At 52.1% G+C, this 23,696-nt stretch overlaps 1 protein-coding gene across 1 annotated transcript in view; it reads left to right on the top strand.

Moving 5' to 3' along the window:
* The window catches only part of KIF21B (kinesin family member 21B), a 33,141-nt gene extending 14,432 nt beyond the window's left edge, over positions 1–18,709 (top strand). Inside the window, exons 18-35 of the mRNA XM_085307710.1 lie at positions 38–267; positions 767–914; positions 1,014–1,208; positions 2,233–2,334; positions 2,565–2,730; positions 3,113–3,173; positions 3,493–3,550; positions 4,067–4,272; positions 4,766–4,840; positions 5,018–5,131; positions 5,827–5,865; positions 7,790–7,926; positions 8,204–8,384; positions 9,315–9,479; positions 10,005–10,122; positions 10,853–11,023; positions 11,553–11,752; positions 13,112–18,709. Of these exons, the coding sequence (XP_085163836.1) occupies positions 38–267; positions 767–914; positions 1,014–1,208; positions 2,233–2,334; positions 2,565–2,730; positions 3,113–3,173; positions 3,493–3,550; positions 4,067–4,272; positions 4,766–4,840; positions 5,018–5,131; positions 5,827–5,865; positions 7,790–7,926; positions 8,204–8,384; positions 9,315–9,479; positions 10,005–10,122; positions 10,853–11,023; positions 11,553–11,752; positions 13,112–13,166 (2,421 nt within the window). The 3' untranslated portion in view covers positions 13,167–18,709. The remainder of the gene's footprint in view (positions 1–37; positions 268–766; positions 915–1,013; positions 1,209–2,232; positions 2,335–2,564; positions 2,731–3,112; positions 3,174–3,492; positions 3,551–4,066; positions 4,273–4,765; positions 4,841–5,017; positions 5,132–5,826; positions 5,866–7,789; positions 7,927–8,203; positions 8,385–9,314; positions 9,480–10,004; positions 10,123–10,852; positions 11,024–11,552; positions 11,753–13,111) is intronic.
* Positions 18,710–23,696: the final 4,987 nt, after the last annotated feature.

Below are 23,696 nucleotides of genomic sequence, written 5' to 3'. Positions count from 1 at the left end.
GTTTGATGCAGGCACTCCTCTGTCCTTTTTTGCGCAGGTCTCAGCTCTGCGTCGTCTCGCCAAGCCCATGTCGGACCGAGTCGCAGGCAGGATGAGCCAGAAGCCAGCCATGCTGGACTCTGGTGCAGAGGTATCAGCCAGCACCACCTCTTCAGAGCCTGAGTCTGGGGCTCGCTCAGTCTCCAGCATCGTGCGCCAATGGAACCGGAAAATCAATAACTTCTTGGGAGACCCCTCACCCCCTATGAATGGGGCTCGGCCTGCCAGGTGAGGACAGAGACAGACTGTATCTGCTGAACTGGGGCTGCACAGGGTGGATGATAAGCCTTCCCAGAATCCCCATAGTAGCACAGCTGGCTTTTAGCTGGGAGCAGAGATTGAAGGCTAGCTCTATATTGCACATTTTGCCTGTGTTGAGTTGCTGATTTGGTAACAGACTSGACTGGCAGTGTGTAACTACCCATCACCTGAGCTTGACTCCAACATTGAACTTGTGCAAGTGTTACTAGTAAAGGACAAACCCTGCCAGGTTCAACCCTGCTGTAATGATCTGGTAGTCTGTTGCTGTTGCCCCTGCCCTTGCTAAGGAGGGAGTAGAGTTAGTGAGAGCAGGCAGCGGTAATGACAGATCTGAGTATCCAAAAATGATGCAGATGCCTCCTCCACCCCTGGGTAGCCAAAGCCAGGGCATTCTTTAGGGGAAAGCGCAGCTTTCTAGGAAGATGTGGCTGGGTTCCCTGACCCCTTTTCTCCCCTCTGGCTGTAGGAAGAAGTTCCCTAAGAAGGGGACGAGCCAGACCTTCAGCAAGGCTGCCCGCCTCAAATGGCAATCTCTAGAACGACGCATTTTCGACATTGTCATGCAGAGAATGACCATCGTCAACCTAGAGGCTGACATGGAGCGACTTATCAAGGTGAGGGCAGAACTGTGGATGAAGGGGGCTGGGTAATAGCTACAGGGATGGGGGACAACCATGCTGACAGTGCCAACCCATCTACTTTTCTCCCCCTAGAAACGGGAGGAGCTGGCACTGCTACAGGAGGCACTGCTAGGCAAGAGGACAAAACTGCAGGCAGAGAACCCCAAGGAGCAGAAAGGCCTGCAGGAGCTGAATGAGGAGATTGAGGTGCTGGGGGCCAACATAGACTACATCAATGACAGCATTTCTGACTGCCAAGCTACTATAATGCAGATTGAGGAGACCAAGGTGGGCAACTGGACGGGGCTCTGCTTGCAGAAATGAGAGGAAGGGATGCAGAGTGGGGAACATCCCCAGGAGGCCAGGGCATCTCTGGGGCCTGCCCAGGTTGGATGCCTGAGCTCTTCCTCTGGGCAAGTGATGTAGACACTGACACTGAGAGGTTGCACCAGCACAATGACTTCTTGTTACGTGGTTAATTGTGAATGGGAGCTCTGCCATGTGCTTGCAGCTTCCTAACACTTCTATGGGTGAGTTCCCACCACCAGTGCAGAGTGGGCAGCCAGGCTCTTCCTTCACTCCTCCTCCAGGCTCTGTCAGTGGGGACTCAGTAGCAGGACTAAGAAATGAACATCCTAATGCCTCATACCCCACAGCCTTGAGAAACATGGAAAAGCCGCAGCACCTGGCAAAGGCTGGTGACTGCTCATCTTCATGGGAGTTTGCAAGGATTTGTAGGTCCTACATAAGAAACTTGCTTGGGGAGGATCAGTACTTTTCCCAGCAAAAAAACAACAAATTTTCTGTTTAGTTTTGACACCAGATGCATTGCAAAGACGCTGTACAGCTTCCCGACTCTCCACTCCCCTCTAGTGGCTGCAGCCTTGGACAAGAGGCTCTTGTGCTGCCCCCAGCTTGTCCCTAGTTTGCCTCACATAGGTGAGCAGAGGAAAAGAGGCTTTTGATAATTCAGGCTAGACTTTGAGCTGGTGATTTGAGATGCTGTGAATCTGCGCAAGGCTGGTGCCTGCAAATTAGTGTCAAATTAAGTGTCTGCACCAAGATGCCCACGGCAGTGCCAAAGCCGTTCAGGTTTTCATGGAGTGTCATTGTCTAATTCTCCTCAAGAGTCATTTGAGAAGACTGGAGCAAATGAGAGTCGAGTGAATGATTCCAGACAGAGGTGTGGCGAAAGTACCACCAACATCCTTGTGAAGCAGTGCTCACTAGTGTGCCTGCTATCTGCCCTTCCCATGCCCAGCAGCAGGCCTCTTGTGCTGCATCTAATTCCCTTCCTAATTCTGATTTTCAGGAAGAGCTGGATTCCACTGACACCTCAGTGGTGATCAGCTCATGCTCCCTGGCTGAAGCTCGGCTCCTACTGGATAATTTCCTGAAGGCTTCCATTGATAAGGTATTGCAGAACTGCACTTGCTTGAGGCAGGGGGCTGGGGAAGGTCTGACAGGGCCCTCCCAGGTACCCTGCTCCCATCTTGTCCTTGTGACAATGTGTTTCTTGATGCTGCAGTGGTGACTGGCATGCTGAGACATTGCATAAAGGGTAGGCTCAAGCTTTATGGAACCCAGAGAAGGGGGGCTGTAATGTGTCTGTCTCAGGCTAACCATGGCCTACCTTCCTGACAGGGGCTGCAAGTGGCACAGAAGGAAGCCCAGATTCGCTTACTGGAGGGCCGACTGAGGCAGACAGATGTGACTGGCTCTTCGCAGAACCATGTGATCCTGGATGCCCTGCGCGAGAAGGCAGAGTCGCATCCCGAGCTACAAGCTCTGATCCACAACGTTCAGCAAGGTGGGCCAGCAGTTCACAGAGAAGCCTTTGGTGAGGCAGACTGCAGGGCAAGGGCTGGGCACCCTTCCTTGGGTGAGGCATCCTTGCCTATGAACTTCCATCTCCTCCCTGTGGGGTGAGTCTAACCTATTATGTCAGAGCCCTAGTGAGCACTTGGAAATGCTGCGGCTGGGGTCAGCCTGTCCATGCTTTAGCCCCTCAGGCTGCACAGGTGGTGCTTCTGGGCAGGAACTTGAGCTATGGCAGCAGGGCCACAAGGATGGAACATGCCATTTTGCAAAAGTCCAGGCTTTGCCCTGAGCCTTGCTGCCATCCAGTCCAGATGGGACTTGGTGTGATGTGTCGCTTCATATTGCTCACATGCCTTCTCCCATGTGCACAGAGAATGGCTACACCAGTACGGATGAGGAGGTCTCCGAATTCAGCCTGGCTTCAGATGGGAGGTGAGCACTCAGCTTAGCCCTGCCTGCAGCAAGCTATGCCTGACCTGATAGCATCTGTGGTGTGGCAGGGACTCTGATGCCACCCATAGAAGCTCAAGGATGAATATAAATGAAGAAAGCCCCATCTAAGCTCTCCTGTGGTGTCTAGGTCTTGGGAGGGAGCACAAACATCTCTTAGACTCCAACAGGAAAAGAAGACTAGGTCATCCCTTGGGGAAAGGGTGCAGAGGAGCAAGGAATCTGTTGAATGGGGGTGGCCAGGTCTCTGAAAAGAGTTCAGCATTGAAAATCCAGCTCTGCCTTCTTGCATTCCTTGCAGCTTCTCCCAGTCTTTCACCATGAAGGGCTCAGCCAGCCAGGATGACTTCAAGTGCAAGGTGAGTTGACTTTGTATGGCCCTGCCACAGGGTATGGGATAATGGACAGATGGACACACTGTCTGGCAGTGCTCCAGGGCTTGAGTTTGGGGTCTGCTTCATAGTCTTACCATTGGAGAGACAAGCTTGGGATATGTTAGAATGGTGGGGTGAGCTCTAGGCAAAGAGGGTCCCATACCTCCTGGTCCTGTGGTCTTCTGGAGGACTGGAGATTTGGGAAACATCCACAAGGACACCCAATACCTTCCAAGTTTGTGTGGCCATCAAGCAGGTCCCCATGCAGTACCACATTCATTCACTTGTGGTTAGAGGTGTAGGAAATCCCACTGCTCTACTGAGGTTGTTGCCCTTTCTTAGAGTATGGAGAACCAGGGCTGTGATGGGCATCCCAGTGTGATGCAGGGAAGCTCAGCCTCCCATGACTAGGGAGCATGAGCAACTCCACCCTGCAGCTCCCTTGCTGTATCCCATGTCCTCCCCATGCTGCCTGTGTCTGAGCCCTGTTCCTTGCTCTAGGGAGAGCCCAAGCTCTCAGGGCAGATGAAGGCAGTGTCAGCTGAGTGTCTAGGACCCACACTGGATATCTCCACCAAGAACATCACCAAGTCTTTGGCATCCCTCGTGGAGATCAAAGAGGACGGAATCAGCTTCTCCATCCGAGATCCCTACTACAAGGAGAAAGTGTCCCGCACCATCAGCCTGCCCACGCGAGGAAGCACCTTGTGAGCACAGGGTGATGGGTCTCTGTGCACCGAGAGTTTCACGGAGACATGGGTTGGTGGGTGGGAAGCCATGTCCTGGCCCTCCAAAGCAGTGAGTGTGAGCCRAATTCTACATCTGTCCAGGCCTGTTTGCAGTAAGCAATGATGGGCTTCTCCAGATGGAGAGTATCTAAGAATATATTGGTATCCTCTGCAACTGAATAGAAGGGTACTCAAGGAGGAGAGAAAGAAGGAGGGAACATGAGGGGCACTAGTTCATTGCCCTGAGTTCTGTTATCAGCCTTCATAGACAGAAGAACTCTGGTAGCTTCCCAGGGTGCCAAAAGGATCTGCACTCATGGGATGACTTGAGAAATCTTCTGACCTTGTGATAATGCCTCCAGAGCACCCCAGCCTCTCCGTTTACTCTGCTGAGGGAGAGCATGTGGGTTCAACAGAAAGGAACTCAGCCCTGGGAAAGAGCAGGCACTCACCAAGCTCTGCTCTGCTCCAGTCCCAGGCAGTCTCGTGGCTCAGATACCTCGCCTCTGACAAGAAGGAAATCCTATGATCGTGGGCAACCTGCCAGGTGAGCTGGAGACTTTGCTATAGGGAGGCTGAGCCCAGACAAATCGTGAGATGCCCGTCATGCTGGCTCTTGCTGCTTTGTCAGGGCTCTAGTGTACCAGCGTGAGCAAGAAAGGTTTTGGCAGCTGACAGCTGAGTAACCCCATGTCATGTTTCTGTTTAATCCTACCTGGCTCAGGCCTCCAGATGTTGGCTTCACACCTCCCTCATCGCCACCTACTCGCCCACGCAACGATCGCAACGTCTTCTCTCGTCTCACAAGCAACCAGAGCCAGGGGTCTGCCTTGGACAAGTAAGTCCTGTGGGACAGGTAGGTCTGAGTGAGGGGGATCAGTGCAGTAGCAGCAAATAGCAAATACCAGGTTCCACTGCAGGGTGTAGAAGCACAGGACCTGGGATGGCTCCAGCCAGGCTCCTGCCACCCTCTTCCCTCACTGCTACTCTCTGCAAGGGAGTAGATGTTCTGCAAGGGCCAGGCTGGACTCTTGCCCCTGTCCTGTGATGACGTGGTGTATGTTCCCTCAAAACTGGCTGCTCACAGGAGCTCATAGGCTCTTGCTCATGCTAAGTCATACTTGGAGACGTAGTGGGGCAGTCTTGGAATGCTGAGAAGGACTGTGGAGCAGGATGGGCTGGGGTGAGGCAGGATGGAGGGGCTCACAGGAAGCTAATGTACTTGCACCAATTCACAAATGCTGCTCCAACTACCCCCTGTGGCAGGTTGGACATAAGATCAGCCCCCAACTTGGAGCAAACCTAGCAGCATTAATGTGCCTGGACAGAGATCTGCTGCTTGATCGTTATGTCCCCTCCTGCTCCTTTGCCCTCTCCCCTGATTCTCCAGGTGTGATTCTCTCTGTTTCTCTCTCTCTCTTTCTCCGTCTCTTTGTCCCACACTGGCTTGGATGCAATAACAACCCTCCATCTCTGACTCCTCTGCTGTTCTGGGTTTTCTCTCCCGTAATCCTGCTAATTTTCTGCCCCTAGGTCTGATGACAGCGATTCCTCTGTCTCGGAGGTGCTGAGGTATAGACAACTTTCTATTTATTATCGCTTCTTCCTCTCCTCCTTCTCCTCTGTTTCTCATGATTCTACTCTCCCTTGTTCCTGCATGCTCCACCTGCACCTTGCTACTCTGCCCTATCTCCCAGGACTCTTTCCCAKGCTGCTAGTGCATGCTATCTCTCTCCTTTTGGCATGCCAACTGCAGCATCTGATGCTGTCGTTTCTGTTGTTAGCTTTGAGCTGTTCTTGATCAGCCTTTGGTAATGTGGCACTGGGAACATGTATAGCCTTTGGCTGGATGGAGGTGATCGCATGTTCTGCTCCACTTCTGGGCTCTCATCAGCACAATGCCATAGCTTCCCCCAGCTCTCCAGCAGTATGATGTGATGCTGGGACACTGGTGTAGCTTAGATAACACTGAACACTGTCAATGTGTCCTTCTTGCAAGCTTCTTCCAGGCAAATATCTCCAAGTGCTCCCCACTTGGGTGTGCTTTCTCAGTGCTGGAAAGAGGAGGAGTAAATCTCTTTCCTTATCTTGCAGAAAGAAAAAACAAGTCAGTCTGCAGTGCAGAGCTTAGCCTTGGGAATGAAGATGGCCCTGGGCTTGTCCTTCTGTACTATCCTACCTGCTGAAGTTATTTACCAGCAGGGCCATCTTTTCCCCATCCTCTAGCTCCTGGATGTCCCCTTGCATTGCCTGTACCCTGAGCTTTCATAGGTGTCTAGTCACTCCATGGGGATGGTATCAGATATGTGGCTGTGTTGGAGTATGCTGGGTCACCTAAGATGGTTTGCAGTTGGGCAGCAAAACCACATTCATCAATAGTATTTCACTTTGCAGCAGCCCTGAGGACCTGGGATTTCCATTTGGTTTCAGTATTACCTCATAATTGAGATAAATGCTAGGAGTCAGGGTAGGGCTATTTAATTTGGGTTTGCAAGTGCAAATGGTAATCAAGAAAGGAAGATCATATGCATGTGACTTCCAAGCCCTACATTTGGCTCTGTCCTCCCAATTAACGCAGACCTTGCATGACCATGTGGCCTGCCCTTCTCCAGTCCTGTATCTCAGTTTCAGTTTCCCTAGCTGTAAGAAAAGAATAGCACAGCTCAGGGCTCTGCTTCCAGGCGGAGGCTGTGCTTTAGAATCCCAGCTAGGAAGAACAGTTGGTGGCCATGCACGTGTCCCTTGGGGACTTGGAGGGGGGGATTGTCAGAGCCCAGTTCCCAGAGCACTGCTGATGTGGAGTGGATTTCCAGGTCCTTTGTATCTTGAGGCTGTATTATGCAGGTATGTCTTTTGAAAAAAGATTTGGCAGCGACTGATCCTCTTCTGCTTAGAGCCAGCAATAGGTGACAGGGCGCCTATGGCCATTGCGGCATAGATGCTGTGTACAAGAAGCTACTACTGTTCTTTTCACACTTGTGGTCTTTGAGCGGGGCCCTGTCTGCTGATGTCACCAGTGATGAACTGTGAGCTGGGGACTCCAGCCTCTGAGGAACTGGAATGCTGGATATTAGTACACTGAAACGTTCATTTTGAGCAAAGCCTCAGGCTGGAGAAGTTGCTAGGTCCAGTTTGTCCCAGACTGATCTGATGAGCTGAGTCTCCTGGTTCCTTGGGTCTTTGTGGTGGGCGTGAGAGGCTAAGCAGCAGAACAGAGAACAGTGGCTAACCCTCTTTTCAGAATTCCTTTTCTGTATTGCTGGGGCAGAGATACCAGGCAGAAACTGATGGGGATGATCATGGAGAGGCATGAAAGGTTTCCATGAAGAAGTTTGCATGGGCATGTCTAGTTCAGACAGAGGGGCCCATATTTCAGCCAGCCACTGGGAAATGCTTGGGATGAGGCAGTTCTCTCTCCGACGCCTCTGGGACCATGTCGCACAGTGTGTTTCCGTACACAGACCCCAACGTTCTTGTTCTCTCTTTCCCATGCAAGGGGCATCATTAATCCAGTGGGTGGCAGCAAGAATGCCCGGACGGCCCCCCTGCAGTGTGTCTCCGTGGCAGAAGGACACACCAAGCCTGTGCTCTGTCTGGATGCCACCGATGAGTTGCTTTTCACTGGGTCTAAAGGTGTGTGGCAGGCCCTACTGAACAGGCAGAGGATGGGGGGGTTGCTGGCAAGGGCAACAAATCAGCATGGGGGAATGTGCATGAAGTGCCCGGCACCAGAGGGATGGTTCTTTCTGGGCCTCTGTCCTATCCTCAGTATTGAGCCTTCCCTTGCACTTTGCTGGGGCTGGCTGCCTTTTTTTCCCCTTGAGGCAGGGGAAAACCCTAAGCCTCCAGGCCCATGGAGGCATTCCCCCCCCCCCATCTGATGCTCTTGGGCACATTCCTCCTCCCGCAGACCGGAGCTGCAAGATGTGGAACCTGGTGACGGGCCAGGAAATTGCTTCCCTCAAGGGTCATCCGAACAATGTGGTTTCCATCAAGTACTGCAGCCACACAGGGCTGGTGTTCTCCGTGTCTACCTCATACATCAAAGTGTGGGACATCCGGGACTCAGCCCGGTGCATCCGCACCCTCACGTATGTAGCAGGCGGGAGTGACTTTGAGGGACCGTGGAACTGTGAGCATCTCTGAGTTTGCAGAAGCCAATCCCAGGACCTGTTGGGGCTCCAAGTCTAGAGACAAAGCCTCAAACCAGCTGCTTTAATGACAGTTTGCAGCAAATGCAGTGCTGCAGCATGAGGGAGCAGGGAGGTTGAGGGAGACCTGTGGCTACCCTGCAGTGAGGGCCCAGGGGAAAGAACGTTGAAGGGATTTGGCAGGTAGCAGAGAGCTGCCTCTGGGAACATGTCTGGCAGTCCAGAGTGGGAGCTCAGATCTTTAAAGAGCAGTTTGAGAACTGGAAAGGAGCACTGGACAGGCTGTACCCACTGTCTGCCAACCCAAAGCAGGGCTCAGAGGTCTGCAGAGAGTGCTCAGCAGGCCAGGTTTACCATCTCACTCTGGCAGAGAGCTCCTTACACCATCTAACCTCAGCTCATCTGCTATGATCTGAAGGTGCTTCCTCTTCCCAGCTCACCCATGATGATGAGGCCAAATACCTCTGCCTCTCTATGCTGCCTGCCAGGACTAGCCAGGTACTGGCCAAACCAGCTCTTCCTCTTCCTACAGGGAGCAAAGGGAAATGGGAGGAGGAAAGAGCAGCCCAAAATGGAGACTGGGAGCAGAGCAGGATGCTCCATATCATGCACATACCCAAGGTGCTTTGCTCTACTTCTCAGGCAGTAGTGCCCTGAGAGAAAAAGATCTGCTGATCCGAGGAGGGCCACACAGTAGGTGATATCGCAAGGGCCTTTCCAGATGTGGATTTCAGCTAACCTGTGGGATCAGCTCACTCGTGCTAACCTGGAGCCCAGCAGTTCCATCCAGTTACTCAGTGAGGCCCCAGTGGTTCTGATCTCTACAGCTCTCTGCTTACCCTCCCTCCTCAATCTATCTCTCTCCCATAGATCTTCTGGCCAGGTGATCTCTGGGGATGCCTATGCTGGGACCACTACACGCACTGTCACCAGTGTACAGGGCGAGCACCAGATCAACCAGATCGCTCTCAACCCCACCGGCACCATGCTCTACGCAGCCACTGGCAACTCTGTCCGCATCTGGGAGCTGAGCAGGTGAGGGCTAGTGCCAAGAGTGGACAAGGCAGCTTACTGATACTCAGCAGACTCTGCCTGTTCAGGAGGGTCTGAAATGACTCCCCCTAGGGAAAGTGAGAGCCCTTTAGCAGTGAGGATTTCCTGGAACCTCTGGGAATCCTATGGGACCCAAGAGGTGAGGAGCAGCAGTGGGGCTACCTGGTGTGGGGGTTTATCTATGAAATGGGCATACCTTAGGAGAAGGTGAAAAACATGGAGAGTGAGCAGCAGTCTGCTAATTGTGCTGTTGTTCCCCTCTGTCAAGTAGGCACTAGGTTGCTGAGCTTTTGTTTCTGCTCTGCAAATGGCTGCTGCTGTGCCTCAAGGTGGTTGTTCTACCCCTAGCATCACTAGGAAATGAGATGTCCCTGCTCATGATCCCCTATGGAGATGGTTCCCTGTCTGAGGGGTGCCAGGCATGTAGGAGTCTGTGCCTGGGAGAGCCCCTTGGAGGAGCTTTGGTGCCCAGGAAAGAGTGAGCTGACCCTGTGCCATTGCTCTAAGGTTACAGCCAATCGGGAAGCTGAGTGGCCACATCGGGCCTGTGATGTGTCTCACAGTAAACCAGACTGCAAGCAACCATGACCTGGTGGTCACAGGCTCCAAAGATCACTACGTCAAGGTACTCTTCCCTGACTCCTAGGCAGAGCCCAATGTCCCACAGGGGAGCTCAGCTGCTGACAACACTTAAAGCCTCTTCTCTCATCACCTAGATTTTTGTTTTCCCCTCTGCCTATGGCTTTTTGCCCGTCTACTCACCCCTGATTTTGCTTTTTACTTTGCTCCTTATACAAATGAAGCTTTGGAGGCAGGAGTTTGCATCTCTCTCATTCCTCAGGCTCTGTGGATGACATCTGCTTGCTATGGCTGATACAGATAAGCAGCTTGCCCTGTTCTGCATAATTTTCCTCCCAGATACAGATACTTTGTACCTGCTTATTCACAGCACCAACACAATAAAAGCTTCCCCCCTCCTTTTTCATTTTCTGCTGTTTTTAGCAGGTTGAACTGGAACTGGCACCAGGGAAGTGGAAAGAAGTGATGAGCTGTGATGGGAACCAGGATCCCACTCTTCTGACAGCTGCAAGCTGTTAGGTTGGCCCATGGTGGTGTGTAAAAACTCCCCATGAGTAAATTGCAATAGAGTAAGAGCTGCCATTGGTGGCAGACTTCCCCTGATTGTGACAGAATGCTTGGTTAGACCTTAGCCCCTAAAAAGCCTCAATTACCACTCCCCTTTCCAGCAACAGTCTGGGTACTCTGAGCCTAGAAACAGGGACTGATGGCCAGTTTTCTGAGAACAGGTGACCTCCATTCCCATCTGAAGTCTCTCACCCACTACTTTCCCCCAGGTGTTTGAGATCACTGAGGGTATGATGGGCAATATCGGCCCCACTCACAACTTTGAGCCCCCTCATTATGACGGCATCGAGTGCCTGGCCATCCAGGGAGACATCCTCTTCAGTGGCTCCAGGGACAACGGCATAAAGAAGTGGGATCTGGAGCAGCAGGAACTTATCCAGGTCTGGAGAGAAGTGGATGGAACAGGTCCTTGGGGTAATGTGAGGCGGAGGAGCATTGCTGCCAGAGAGTCTAAGGGGAGATTCAGAGACCTGGTATCAGCGTCCTGTCTGTGCTAAGCTAACAAGGAAGAGCACCTCTACTCCTTGAACTCCAGCAGGCCCCACTGTTGTGGGAAAGTGTGCCAGATGGCTCACTACCCCCAAAAAWGTGGGTGCTATAGGGCACTCAGGGTTGCCAATTCTGCCCAGTGTGTAGGCTGAGGCAGTAACTGCTGTTCTGGGTCCCTGGGTGCCACGTTCCTCTGTGAAGACAAGATTGTTGTCTCCCACCCAAGGGACAAAACAACCTCTGAGTCTTGGATCCAGCCACTTGGCGCCTTGACTCCCTGATTTTGCAATACCATCCCTAGTGTCCAAATCAGCAGTTATCGGAGCACATCTGCTTGGGTTTATGAAGCTTTTGTGGGTGCTGCAGATTAAATTGTTGCTGTAAGAATGGTCATGGTCTGTCTTGTCCCCCTACTTACAGCAAATCCCCAATGCACACAAAGACTGGGTCTGTGCCCTAGCCTTCATCCCTGGCCGCCCCATGGTGCTGAGTGCCTGCCGTGGAGGCATGGTAAAAGTCTGGAATGTGGACACCTTCACCCCAGTTGGGGAGATCAAAGGGCATGACAGCCCCATCAATGCCATCTGCACCAACTCAAAGCACATCTTCACTGCCTCCAGGTGAGCCTCAGGTTTTCTGGTCCCCAGAGCCTGCTGGGAGTGGGAGACCCCTGGGTGGAGATGTCATCTCTGGGCTTGGGTGGGTTTACACTGAGAGTAAAGGAAAAGTGGGACAAGGAGGGAAGGAAGAGAGGGTTGTAGCTTTCTAGTCCCCTCACRCCTGCATCTCATCTTGCCAATGTTAGCAGGCCCCATGGCAAGTCCTGCTGAGCGTGGCTCCCTGCTGGCATACCAAGCACTCTGACCTCAGCCTTCTCCTGTCCATGTTCTGATGATGCCATGATTGTCCCTAACACAGTGACTCATCTTCCCTGGGGGCTGGTCATCCCCTGCTGCTCTTGGGGAGCTCTCCAGCAGCAAGACTCTGATATCTTCTTTTCGACCATGTCCCTTTTCTCCCTTCCTTTTTCTCTCTCTGACTCCCTACCCCCCACCTCCCATCTGTGCCACAGTGACTGCCGGGTAAAGTTATGGAATTACGTGCCTGGGCTCACCCCTTGCCTTCCACGACGCGTCCTTGCCATAAAGGGCCGTGCTACTAGTCTGCCTTGACCCTCCTGCTCTTTCTGTCTCTCTCTTGCTCATGCATTCTTTTTCTGTCTTACTTTTCTCTCTCTCTCTCTCTCTCCCCATCTCTTTCTTCCTCTATCTTTCTCTCTGTTGCTTGCTTTATCTTCTCTTTCTCTCTCTCTTTTTCTCTCTGATCTGAGCTGCTTCTTAACGGTATGAAACTATTTTGCGTTTTTCTCCACTTGATAAATTTTTGCTAGAAGTGACTTGTCCCTCTGCCCCAGTCATATCCCTGGAGGTTTGGGGGTTATTTGGGGACTTCTTTTTTTTKGGGGGGGAGGGGAGGTTCGTTTTTTTTGGTTTTTTTCCGCTTCCACGCCCCTATCTACCATGGCAGCTCTGTGGGAGTCAGCCTGCCCACACCCTTGCATGTATGATGGGGCAGGAGTTGGCAGCTGGCCTCCAAAGCATCCTATGTCCCAGAGAAACAAAGCTCAGTAGTTCCCTGCAGTGCCACAACTCTAATCCAGTCAGAGCTCACTCCAGGGAGTCCTGCTATCAGAGTCAGCTTAGGAGTCCGCAGAGATCATAGTTTCTTTGTTCCCTGTCACCAATTGCTGCCAGTAGTGTGATCTGGAGACTGAGCCCCATTGGGCCTGCCTGTTCCCTGACATGAATTGGGCAACCTCCTGCCAAGAGAAAGTAGCCTAGAAGTCTTGTGGGCTGCATGCTACCATGGGCTGGGGAGGGGAGTGTATGTTTACCCAGCACTGCCTCTCTGCAGTGTGTCTGTGGCTTTTGTGTATGAAGCCCCTCATTCACACCATCCCTCTCACCTTTGTTTCTCAGTGACTTGACAGTGAAGCTCTGGAGTGGAAGGAGATTACCTACTGGATCAAACTAGGAGCTGCAAAAAGATTGGAAAAAGTGACAGGAGGGGGAAGGTCCTAGTCCCTCGCTTCACTACTAAGATCTTATTGTCTACCAGAGTTCAGCCCAGTGATGGGAATTTATTCATACCTGATCCCATAGGATGGATGATGTCCCATCTTGTACTTTGTGCACTACCAGCTTCCATGAAGAAGCAGCTTTGTGAGGCATTGTCAGCTCCCCTTTTCTTTCTGCTGCAGTGTCTTGATGGTTTTCCAGTGACCAGGAAATGTTTCAACTCCCTTCTCACTCACTCTGCTATAACACTTGCTGAGATTCCTGGGGGTCAGATTCCAGGCTGAGCTTTTTGACTCCTCCTCAGAGACATTGGTTTCTCTTCTGCCTGCCATGGTTTCATGTTGCCTTTGTCATAATCTGTACTCCTTCAGTTCTTGCATGCTCCAGAGCTCATTCCTGCAGCAGTTTGTCTCCACTCCACAGTCTTGAGGCCAGATGGGTTTTGCTGACCAGGACTATAGCATAGAGAAGGATCAAGTGTGGTGCCCATAGACACCTAACCCATCCTTGCACTGAGGGCTGTTTCTCTGGAGATGCTGGTCATAGTGTGGTGGTGGGTCTGCTGAGGGGTGTCCAGGTAGATCCATTCCCTGGAAACAGTCTACCTGGCCTCAGTGTTTGAAGATGTACATTTGACTCAGCTCACTGAGCTTCTTTACTGTTCCCTAACTACGGACACAAGGAGTACAGTAAACCTGGGGAAATCTCCCCTGGACAATTTCAAGACAAATTTACTGCAAGTTCCCTTCATTCTCTCCAAGCCCTAATCATAAAATTAGCTGATCCACTGATCTTGAGCTCTTCCCCATGTGTTCCCTCCACTCTGCAGTAAGAAAGGCAATTGCTGCTCAGTCCCACTCCTAGCATCTTGAGTCTTAGCAAGTGTTTTTTGGTGGGTCCTTGAAACATTTGAATCACCTTGGAGGCTGGAATACAAGCAAAAAAGAAAGTTACTGGATAAGGAAGCAAAGGCTGGATTTAACATTCTCCTCTGCCTCCCAGCTGCCTGTCTCATTTTGCCACTACTAGGAGGTAAACTTTCCCCAGGCTCTTCTCTGAACCTCTTTTCAGGGAGGGTGCTAGCTCAGAGCTGACCCATCAGCTCCTCAAGAGCAGAGGCCAGGAGGCAGGATGAGTGTTGTGCATGGCCATGTGGGTCTGGGTTCCAGCATGGTCTAAAGCCAGAGGATGTCCAGCAAGGCATGGGTGAAGCTGAGGGACAGGTTAGGGTGTGAGTCATCTGTGCTTGGAGCAGGGGAGGAAAGGATTGCACATACTGGTGTTACACAAGTCCTCTAATTAACCCCATGCTTGAAGGACAAACCTGCGGGGTCTTCATCCCCTGTGAATGATCTCTCACAGTCCAGCTTCCACAAAAGGCTGGAGGCTCCTTTCAGAAGTATGTTTCCCAGAGGACATTGCCACTGTTCTCCTTTCCTCCCATTCTAGGGGTCAGCAAGGCCCTTCTCTCACACTGGCACTTTCTTCTCTCTCTTCTCCATGACCCACTGGATCATCCCCTCCATCCTGCCCTGTGTCAGCCAGGGTTTGTCATGGGACAGCAGAGGAGATCCTGGGAAAGGCATTCTCTCATGTTCTCACTTCTTTTCTATCACAGAAGAAGCAGTAGTTGAACTGATTTAAGRATTTCTCCGTGTAATCTCACCAGTGCCAAACTGAGATCTCCATGACCTGCTTATTTGTTTTTTTCAAAGACAGACCATTTTCTCCCTGCTTTCTCCAAGCATGATGACTTGAAGACCAGGCCAGTCTTTTTTGCCACCAGGCCTCCTTAAAACCTTTCCGGATGTAAAGTGAGAATTCTTCTGCATCCCAAAACACAGGAACATCTCTATTTATTTGATGGAGTTTTCTGCCTTTTTAGGGAGAGAGGAAAAAAAAAAAAAAGCCTGCTGCTGTATCCAGATGGAAGGCACAATGGCTTGTTTGTAATAGTGATCCTGACAAGGACACTGAACAGCCTTCTCTTGATAGTTATCAAGTCCTGCTCAGCATGGGACTGAAGGCTGCGTTGGAGGTGAGGAAATCCCTTGGAGCCTCCAGCACTTGGAGCTGGCTCTGGCGCTGCGCAGGGGTTGATACCAGAAGGATCTTAGTGTGGTAGAGCCTGAAGTTCTTGGATGCAAGCACCAGGGCCTCTCCTGCCACCAGCTGATGAAGAAGTGATGCTGGTGCCTGGGGAGGTGGCAGGAGGGCTGGAGAGGTGGCAGGAAGGACAACTACTTTGGACTTTGTGTACGCTGCTGGGACTGGGAGGGAGGCAAATAAAAAGGTACGGGATACTCTGACCACCAGAATAACGCACAGATGTGAGATGGCTGAGCAGGACTAAGGTGCTGTTATCCTCTAAGGGCACAGAGCATTCTGGAGAGGGTTTCTCTGCTCATTGCTCAGCTTGTTCAACCTTCACTTGGCCGTGTGTGTGTGTGTGAGTGATTATCTGTAGCCAGGGCTCGTGTAGGTGGGCCGTAATGTGTTAGTGTCTAATCTCTGATCTGCCAGTGCCTCATTTAAAACCTCTTGACACTGCTACCTGCTGAAGTTGGTGAAGGGATCTGCTGCTGGGGAATTTTGGTTTACACCTTCCATGGCTTCCACTGCAAGTTTATTCCTGTGTGCAGCCTGTAGATGCTTACTTCATCTCCCAGGGGAGTGAAGGGCCAGTCCTGGGTGATGCATCTGTCACACTGTTATGTCCAGCACTGTGTCAATTGGGCTTCCAAATTTGGAGAAAATTCACGGAGGCTGTGCCTCTCCCTCCGCTGTAGCCACCATGCTGGGCACCTGCCTGAAAAGCTGTTCTCAGCTTGCAGATGGAGGAAGCAAGATACCATAGCACAGCTGCTGGCAGGTCAGAAGGGGAGGTCTTTGAAGCAGGACTTGACTGTGGTCCCATAGCCCTGTGTGTGTGCGTGTGCATGTGCAAGTACATGTTTTTGTGTCTAACTACCTGCATGGGTTGATATTTCCCATGCAGGAGTCATTCTTGGGTGTTGATCTGGTTTAGCTACCTCATGGTGCGAGCTGGGTGCTGTCATTGTTGGGTTTGGTTTCGGGGATGGGGTGAGGGGGGTTGTGTTTTGTGGTTTTTTATTATTGTTGTTATTGTTATGGTTTTGACACTTGAATTTGTCCTGGGGACACATAGCCTCACCTACACCTTGCTGCATCTCTGAGCCACCACTTGCATCTCTCTTCCTGCCTCCCAACAGACAGTATGATAGGCAATGCAGTCTGCTCTATCTCTCACCTTTACAGTGGGAGCCCCAGTTGAGTTGCAATACAGTGATTTTGATCCCATCTCTGGTGGGATGTTCAGGCCAGGGTTCTGCATTGTGCTATTGGTTATTGTGCTGATTTGCAGCTGGAAGAGATTCTTCCTTTGAAGGATGGAAAGGGACATCAGTGAGGCTCATCTCATTCTGTAGTCCTGCCTCTACAGATTGCTGGTGACTGCAGTGAAGCACTTCTTGTATGTGTAATGTCAGGCAAAGCACACAGTTTGAATGGGCCTGTCCAAACCCAAATTTTCCAGAGCCTGTTGTGATTTGGTAGTAGTCTGGAGCAGCAGGGAACGGGTGCTGTCAAAACCTCTGTCTGAGTTGAGTTGGCTTATAAGAGAAGTTGATACTTGCATCCTCTCCCAGCAATTGACAATCAGTCAGGAAAAACCTGGAGACCTACTGGTCACCCCACTCTCCTCTTGTGACTCAAGAGCAAACATAGGGCCAGTCCCTCACTCTTGCAACACAGTGGAGCTTTGGAAGGGGGGTCATAGCTCTGAACCACTCTCTGGGGGTATCAGGTTCCTCCAACCACTGAAGCACAAGGTCTTACCATGCACAAGGTCTAACAAATGTGGCCCCTTGGATTGTGGTCCTTCATCCCCTCTCTTCCCCACTTGCCCCATAACAGGCCCCAGAGCTGCACTTTTCTTATTCTCTAGTCTGAGAGGACATTGCCTGCAGGTTCAGGCTGGGGACATGGGCTCAGATATACAAAGGTGGAAGTCAGGGAGTATGGGAGAAGGCAAGGAGTGTTTGCCTGCTGAAGGAAGCAGGTGAGATGCTTTCACTCTCAGCTGAGTTGTTCCCTCAGGGCTCAGAAGTTGTGCTGCTGAGTAACTTAAGCCCTTCCTTGTGATCTCTGAGCCTCTCTGCCAATCCCTTCATTGCAAGGAAGGTTTGGAGCCACTTTCACTCATTTTGCTTCTCCCTGAGTGCCTTGGTTTGTGCCAAGGATGCAATGATTCCTGCTGTCACAGGATGTCCTTCCCTTGGTGGGAAGGACTCATTTGCTATGTGACACGTTTGTCTTTGGGCATGGGCTCTCTCACTCTATGAGTCTCATCTCTTTGGGACACAGTGGCCTACTGCATCCCCTGCCTGCAGTTTTGTACTGGTCCAGGGCTGAGCTTTACACAAAAGGGTTAGAAATGACTCAGGAGCCCAAAAGCCTTGGGCCCCCAAACCACTGTGAGCCTACCCAGGGAGACTAGGCATTGCCCTCCTTCCCTGCATGCACAGCTTTTTTGGCACAAAAGGGGAGGCCAGATAGCATCTCCAAGTTTAGCCAACTGCAAGGAGTTGGAACATGAGTCTTGCCTCCCTCTGGGTATATTGTCTCCCCCAGCACTCCTAAGCACAGCTACTTCTTTGGCATCTTAGCTGCTACCCTCTGGCCTTGGTATTGCAGAGCTAGTGCTGCTCCCAGGGTTTCCTCCCTGTGCACCTGTCCTGGTCCTTCCCTCATCTTATGCTAGATAGAGTCCGAGTACGAGCCCTGCTGAGCACAGGGCTCAGATCTGCTTTTCAGCACACTCATTGCTTTGCACTGTCCTGCAGGTTACATTCCCTCTGCACGCCCCTTTCACCATCCAGAGGAGGAGGAGGACCCTGGCCCCTTTGCACCTTGGTACAGCTGCTCCAGCTGTAGCTGACAGGGAGCACAGTCTCGGCCCACAAGGCCCAGTCCTGATTTTCCCAGGGTTTCATCCACCAAGAAGCATAACTTTATGACTTCATCCTTCCCTGAAGGCTCATCCCCCCACCTGTAACAGCTCTGGTCCCGAAGCACATCCCTTGTGGTACCTGCCCAGCTGCTCAGCATCTCCCACTTCCTAGGACCAACCTTAAGTCCAGCCCAGCAACAGGGCTTGGGCAGCTGTAGCATTGCATTGCCAGCTCCAGGACCCCTTCTCACTGCACAAGTATTGCAAATAGCAGGTGCCTTTTCTTACTCGCAGCTTATTTATAGAGGCCAACTGTTATGAAGGCTTTTTTCTCTACTGGGTTTTGCAGCCCAGCCCGGTGGTCTGGGTTGTTCATAGGACAAGGCATGTACATATATTTTATACCTTGATGTGTTCCTGTAAATAGTGTAAGTTAATTCAGTTTCATGATGTATATGTTTTTTTTCCAATGGATGTATTTGTTCCTTGCCTTTTTGTCTTCACAAATAAAATATGTTGAAATGAAATGATGGAGAAGAGCTGGGAACTACTTGTTCTGATGCATATGGTGAAAACATGGGGAAATGGTGAGAGGAGTTGTGCAGTTACAGCCTTTCTGGCTCTGCCTTGGGTGCTGTGAGGTGATGACTTTCACCTGCATCCTTATGGTATCAGTGTCCTGAGGCGGATAGGATAGATGTGGTTGGGCTGCCTGGTTTCTCCCCAAGGGCATGATTGCTGTAGGTGAATCGTTAGGGACTGAACTGGAAAGATAACAGTCCTAGCGAGGCTGGCTCCGCACCTCTCTCCTGATGAGGAAGGGGATGAAGGGAGGAAGGAGTAAAGCCAGGCAGCCTCAAGCCAAAATGGCAGCTGTCCTCCCCTTCCTCCCCAGAGGGCAGAGCATTCCCCCAACCTTGCAGCACCTCATCACCCTCTTCATGCATCCAGATGAGATAGGGCCTTGTCACTGGTACTTGCACCCAGAGACTGCAGGGACATATGCACAATACCAGCTCCACAGTGGAGCAGGATACTCTGTGTCTTCTGCTCCTCCTGGGCAGAGTGGTGGTGCCCATACCCCTGCCCTGTTCTTCCTGGGGCTGTGCAATTCCGGGGGCTCTGCGTCCTCCTGGGAATGAAGCTTTTAAGCCACTGGCCATCTGCAGCACCTTATATGTGACGTCCTGGGGAGCAGCCTGGCTGAGTGAGGATCACCTCCCCACAGCTGGTGGCTCAAGAGAGCAAGGGAAGCCCGCAGTCAAGTGGCTCTGGGCCTTAGGGACAGCCAGCAGGTGGCAGTCCTGGCTGTGGGAACACAATGCCTGGGTCCCTGCAGCAAGATGTAGCTGCTGGGGCTGGGGACAGCAGTATCTCATCAGAGATGCCTCACTTCAGGCCACCAAGCCCAAGGATTGGGGAGGAGATGGAGATGCAGGGGTGGTTGGAGTGTGGAGCCTGCTCCCAGGGTCACAGACTGCTGCAGGAGTTACAGGAAGGTTGAGTGGGAAGAGTGAGTGGAGCAAGGAGCTCCTGCTAGCCCAAGAGCTGTGGCTGAGTCCCTTAAGTATGGATATGAAGGACAGAACATCTGGGTTCTACCTTCGGTGCCTCAGAGTGTGTGGTGATCCTAATGCCAGTGTGCAGTTCCCACTGAACACACAAAAGCAATGGATTTTGGCACCATGCTGTACCCTCTCCTCTTCCCCCCAAAATGTCAGGGAGGGCTGGCAATGAGCTGCACCCCTAGTAGTCAGCTGGGCCATGCCTTCACTCCAGAAGCCTCCACTTTCCCTTTCCCAGTTGGCTGTGTCACTAGTTAGACCAGATGGAACAGGTGAGCACAGGGAATTGCCAGTCCCACATTATCTCTGTGCCAGCCATTCTGCACAGAGGTGGGGGATGTGGTAAATGCTAGCACACATTCTGCAGCAGTGGCAGAGTGACTGCACCTCAGACCTTGCCGCCATCTCAGGACTGTCCTGGCATGGAGCTGGGGGGCCCTCTCAGCTGTGGGCTCAAAACACATCTCACTGCTCGGGCAGGCTCCAGAGAGCACTGCCATATCTCAGAGGAAGCTGGACTTGCGGATAACCTTAGAGCCACCCTGGAAGAGGAGATGAGACAGCACTGAGTACTTACCACAGAGACAAGTGGTGTGGGGACAGTGGGGATAGCAGTGTGCCAGTACAGCCCTAACTATGTTTCGGGGGTGGGGGGGAGGTGAAGGGGAGGGCAGATCTGATAATGCTGACAACAGTACCCAGAGTCATGCTAACCCCCAACACTGTGTCTCATCCTGTTTTGGGCTTATCTTAATGTGAGCCTCCATACCTACAGCCACCTCAGGGTGCTTCCAGGGTAGATGAGACCTGAGGGGCCACATTTGTGGGGCTGTCATGGGTGCAGTTTCTTCTCCTAGCAAGACAGGTGACTTTGATGGTACTCCTTTCCTTCTCGGTGCCCCACATGCTCATAGTATCCCAGAGATGCCTTTTCTTTCTGACCCTCCTGTCACCAACTCACTCTGAAGAGCCCTGGTTCCCAAACATGGCCATCTCTTTCTCAGTGCAGCAGGACACTGAGCCTGTCAGTGCCTGACTGAACTGGCACCACCCTGTGTTGTACTTCCCTCATGCCTACAGGTACCCTGAGATCTTGGACCAGAAGCAAAGGGACAGCATAGAGACAGCCACCACCTCTGTCCATGAGATTGATATGCTGCAAGCTCCATGGATGGATCAGGCCTTTCCTGTGAGATGTCACCCTCCTGGGCCCATAATGTTGCAGGCAGCTCCTGGGACAGCCAGAGGCTTTGGATAAGACTGATGCCTCCTGGTTTATCCCAGCAGGATCCACCCCTGGAAGAAGGGAGAGTAACACACATTTTTAGTGTTCCAGACTGCCTGGTCAGAGATTAAGTGGAGGAGAGGGTGGCGGGGGCAGGGACGACCAGAGCCAGAGATGTGACAGCAAGAGAAGTTCAGTCCTACCTGGCTCTCTGGGGGGTTCCTGTCACCCTGAACACCCTAGGCTCCCAGCTGTGCAGATCCATGCCATGGCAAGGTGGCAAGTCCCCACAGAGGGGTGCCCATGATTGCAGTGTGCAGATTCCATGTAGCACTTGGCCACAGCTTTGGTGTAGAGGAAAGTCCAGGAGAGAAAGAGGAAAGAACTGGACTGAGCAATTTTTGTGACCCAGAGCTCTGTGGGCATAGGTGAATAACAGAGGATTCTTGAAAAAAGAATTGCCCAGCCCTTTGCCACCTGTCCCTAAAGCCTAGCTCTAAGGAGGAGTTGTTCCACACCCATCAGCACTATACTAACTCTGCTACCCTGTGCTCTGGGTATGGGAATGTCCTGAGTGAGTCTCATGCCCTCTGGCTCTCCTGTCATTGTGTCTCCAGGGGTCAGGGCCACTCCATGATCTGCTCTCCACGGCCCACCTACAGGGCCAAGGTTGAGGCACATAAGTTGGGTGGGCAGGCAGGAAGGCCATTTCCACAGGGAAGTAGAGCCAGAGAGTGCCTGCTGGTGTGAGTGGGGATTGCTCAGGGACTGATGACCTCTTGGCTCCCAAACACACTGAGGAAGGAGGGTATGAAGGGAGTGGGCTAGGCTCTGGAAAGGCAGACCTCCAGAAGAACCCAGAGGTTTCCCGGCACGTTTGACCCCTTTCTCTGCTAGTAGGTGTGGAGCACACTGTGAGCCACCCACTAAGGGCACCTCTCCAGCAGTAGCAGCTCTTGAGTGTGTGGACTGACCACAGCACTTCTCTGGGGCCTTTTGTGGGTCTTCTGAGAGGGACCCCTGGGAAGAGGGGTGCTGAGCCTGATAAGGGAGCTCCTCCACCATCTTAAAGGAGAGCCAAATCTGGCCTCTGATCAGATCTCATGGGATGGGGGGAGAGCAGTGGGCAGGGCTTGGGCAGGAGGATCCTAAACACTAATCATCTTCCCCACTTTTCTCTTGGCTCATGGCACAGGTATGGTGCTGTCTTACGGTGCTCCCGCTCCACTCCAGAGGCAGCCGCATTTCAGCAGTGGATGGAAAAAGCTTCCCTGGGATCAAGTTTCTAACCACAAATGCTGGAAGCCCAGCCTGGCAGCTGAGTCCCTGGGCACAGTAAAAGCCTTGGGCTTAGCTCCAGTTGAATACAGATTTATGGCTCTCTGTGTGCCCAACACCAGTGTATCCCCAGCAGTCACRGCTTGCCCCATGACAGTGATGGCAAGGGCTGCTCCCTGGCATGGGGATAACCCTCTGCACCCTTCACACTGCAGGATGCTGTGCCCAGGAAACAAAAGGGCATGGCAACACCCAGCACTCATGACAGTGAGGGGGAGGAATGAAGCTGGGTCAGGTGATTAGCTGGCATGACCTAGTGCCTCCTGGATGGCAGACTGTCCCTGCCTGCCCTGGTGCTGCAGCAAGGGCCCTGGCAGGATGGCAGGCCAGATGATATGACAAGAGGAATGGGACATGCAGCCATGGTGCTGTTGCTGATCACTAGGCCAAGGTGGAGAACCAGTGCTGCTTGTTCCACTCCTACTCATCACCCCCAAGGCCACACAGGAGGTTTGCTCCCAGGTATCTTTTCAAAACAAACAAGATGGGACTGCCTAAAGATTCCTATGTAATGCCAGGGTCTGCTCCACTCACACAGTGTTATGGATTTGCTTCAGCCAAGCTGTTGCATGGATGAAGCTAGCTCTGCAGAGTACCAGGTCCAGGCAAGTGGGTGCCAGACCATTGGCTTTGATGAGCCTGGGGCTCCCTCTACCAGCACAGAGCCAAGAAGAGCATGAACACATCCAGAGAGAGTCCCAAATACCCCTGCACAACAGTCAGAGCCAGAGCCACCAGAAAGGCAATTCCTCAAATGCATCCTATAGCCCCGCCTGCCCCTTGCATGTGTCCATAGCAGGTGTACATGTGTGCCCATGCACAGGCACTTGTGAAATGGCAGGGAATGGGCTGGCACAGCTCTGCAGTCTATGACAGACACCCACAGGCAAAAATTGACCTACCCCACTATGGAGAACAGAAATATTCAGACACCTGTGTTGTCCCCACTTCATCTCCACATAGTCTGCCCCTATCTGGGTCATGCTCTCAGCCTCTGCCAAACTTTGTCATCTCGTCCTTCATCCCCCTTTGGGGCAAGCTGTGCCTATGCTGGACCTGCAAGTGACCAAGCTGGTGTTCAAAATGTGAAAAAGGCACCTGTGCAAGCACACATTTTGTACAAGGGCTGGCCTTCCCTCCTGGGCTTCCCTCCTGGGCAGGGCTTCTTGATAATGTTGCTGCATGGCCAGGTGAGCACCTGGGGCAGCTTTATCAGCCCCTTTGCCCTAGTCAGAGCCCCAGGGAGGGGATACACTGACCCCCAGGACCTGCCAGGAGGCATCTGGCTCTTCCAGGTGTGTTTTCTTGGCAGCGGGAGCTGAACGAACCTGCTGCTGTGAGCAAACAAACACAAGTCAATGAAATGGCAGTGAAGAAAACACCCCG

The sequence above is a fragment of the Rhea americana genome, unplaced genomic scaffold (assembly GCF_003343005.1).
Source record: "Rhea americana isolate MKP2758 unplaced genomic scaffold, rheAme1 scaffold_261, whole genome shotgun sequence".
Lineage (NCBI taxonomy): Eukaryota > Metazoa > Chordata > Aves > Rheiformes > Rheidae > Rhea > Rhea americana.
The sequence above is the reverse complement of the archived record's forward strand: the minus strand, read 5'-3'. Positions and strand labels throughout refer to the sequence as shown.